The sequence below is a fragment of the Capsicum annuum genome, chromosome 9, assembly GCF_002878395.1.
Source record: "Capsicum annuum cultivar UCD-10X-F1 chromosome 9, UCD10Xv1.1, whole genome shotgun sequence".
Classification (NCBI taxonomy): domain Eukaryota; kingdom Viridiplantae; phylum Streptophyta; class Magnoliopsida; order Solanales; family Solanaceae; genus Capsicum; species Capsicum annuum.
In genome coordinates, this window is record NC_061119.1 from 41,212,276 (window position 1) to 41,214,211 (window position 1,936).

Consider the following 1,936-nt stretch of genomic DNA (forward strand, 5'->3'; position numbering starts at 1 on the left):
TTCATCTCTTTCTGGTATTGACTTTGTATCATCATTCTCATCTCCGGAAGAGGGATCCTCTCATCCAATTACTCCTCCACGTCGGTCTAGTAGAACAAATCGCCATGCTCCCGAATGACTTAGCTACTGTCCAGGGAAATTTGGTAAGTCCTATTCCTTGCATACCATACTACATTTTGTTGAGGTTCCTACATCTTACTCCCAGGATTCTATACAAACCTGTTGGAAAAAGGCAATGTCGGATGAGCTTTGTGCATTGAATGAAAATTCAACTTGGAACTTTGTCGATAAACCAACGAATGGAGTTCTCATTGGAAGTAAGTGGGTGTATTCCATTAAAATGAAGGCAGATGGTTTAATTGATCGCTATAAAGTTTGATTGGTTGCTCAAGTGTACAAACAGGAGTATGGGGTGGATTATGAGGAGACTTTTGTACCTGTTGCTAAGATGACAATGGTACGGACATTATTGAATCAAAGGCTGGACTTTACATAAGTTGGATGTGAAAAATGTGTTTCTTCACTGTGACCTGGAAGAAGTTGTGTTTATGAAACCACCACCTGGGTGTGTTCTGCCAAGACCAAATATAGTTTGTCGTCTTCAAAAATCTCTTTATGGCTTTAAACGAGCTCCCAGAGATTGGTTTGACAAATTTCGATCCACGATTCAAACTGCAGGCTTCTCTTAAAGTTCTTTGGATTATTCCTTGTTTCTTCATACTTCTCCGGTAGGTATCACGGTACTTTTCATCTATGTTGATGATATCATTATCACTAAAAATGATCAAGAGAATATTAATAAGTTAAAAGACTTCTTGCATACCTCATTTAAGATGAAGTACTTGGGACGATTGTCATACTTTCTTGGGCTTGAGGTTTTATACTTGCCTTACTGAGATAATACTTACACAACAAAAGCAGGCTAGTGATCTTGTTGCTATGACTGGTCTTACTGATGACAAGGTTGTATACAACCCGATGGAGATTAATACGAAATATAAGAAGGCTGATGGCGAACCATTCAGTGATCCCACATTGTATCGGCAGTTAGTGGGATCATTAGTTTATGTCACTATGACATGGCCAGACATCTCATATGCGGTACAAGTTCTAAGTCAGTTTGTAGCTAATCCTTACCGTATATATCACACTGCATTACTTCGTGTCATTCGGTATGTCTGTGGTTCTATGAATCAAGGTATTCTCTTCCATTCAGATTCTCCTATAAATCTTAAGAGATATACGGATGCATACTGGGCTGGTTGTACCGATTCTCGTCCTTCCGTTACTGGTTGGTGCATATTTCTAGGCACATCCTTGATATCTTGGAAATGTAAGAAACAATTTCATACGTCTAAATCATCTATGGAGGCTGAGTATCGAGCTATGTCGGCAGGAAGTTAGGAAATTGTTTGGCTATGACGTCTATTATCTGAGCTTGGTGTTGCTATTATATCTCCTACAGTGTTACATGCTGATAACACTAGTGCGATTAAAATAGCCACAAATCCTGTGCAACATGAAAACTCAAAGCATATAAAGGTGGACTGACATTACATTCGGGAACTAGTTGCTGACCGTCTTATCAGTCTACAACACATTTCTTCTCATGATCAATTTGCCGATTTGTTTACAAAGGCTATGACACGCGTAGGACATAGCTATCTTAGCTCAAAATTGCTACTGTGTGATCACCGATATCAATTTGAGGGGGGATGTTAGACAATAGTATAATTGTATAGATAGAATATTTTCTTTCCTAGAATAAGATTTATTACTGATTGTGTAGTTATAACAATATATATTCTTTCCTAGAATAGAACTCTAACCTACAGTTGTATAGCTATAAGTATTTCATTATGTATTATGGAATGAGACAAGTTGCTATTCAGAAAATCTTGGTTTCTCTGTCAAACTATACTTTGTATAGCATCTT

The 1,936-nt window shown here is 37.8% G+C and overlaps 1 protein-coding gene across 1 annotated transcript; it reads left to right on the top strand.

Annotated features, from left to right (window-relative positions):
• The first annotated feature begins 235 nt into the window (after positions 1-235).
• Positions 236-1,404, top strand: LOC107841577 (uncharacterized mitochondrial protein AtMg00810-like). The gene is made up of 3 exons (XM_016685455.1): positions 236-317; positions 393-457; positions 922-1,404. The coding sequence occupies exons 1-3, from the start codon at positions 236-238 to the stop codon at positions 1,402-1,404; spliced, it is 630 nt and encodes a 209-aa protein (XP_016540941.1).
• The last annotated feature ends 532 nt before the right edge of the window (positions 1,405-1,936 follow it).

What these genes read in the sequence shown, in the direction of transcription:
- LOC107841577 (XM_016685455.1), top strand. Translation starts at nt 236, where the DNA reads ATGTCGGATGAGCTTTGTGCATTGAATGAAAATTCAACTTGGAACTTT. An exon ending in GAATGGAGTTCTCATTGGAA is followed by an intron (nt 318 to 392) that starts GTAAGTGGGTGT and finishes TGGTTGCTCAAG; the next exon opens with TGTACAAACAGGAGTATGGG. An exon ending in CTGTTGCTAAGATGACAATG is followed by an intron (nt 458 to 921) that starts GTACGGACATTA and finishes CAACAAAAGCAG; the next exon opens with GCTAGTGATCTTGTTGCTAT.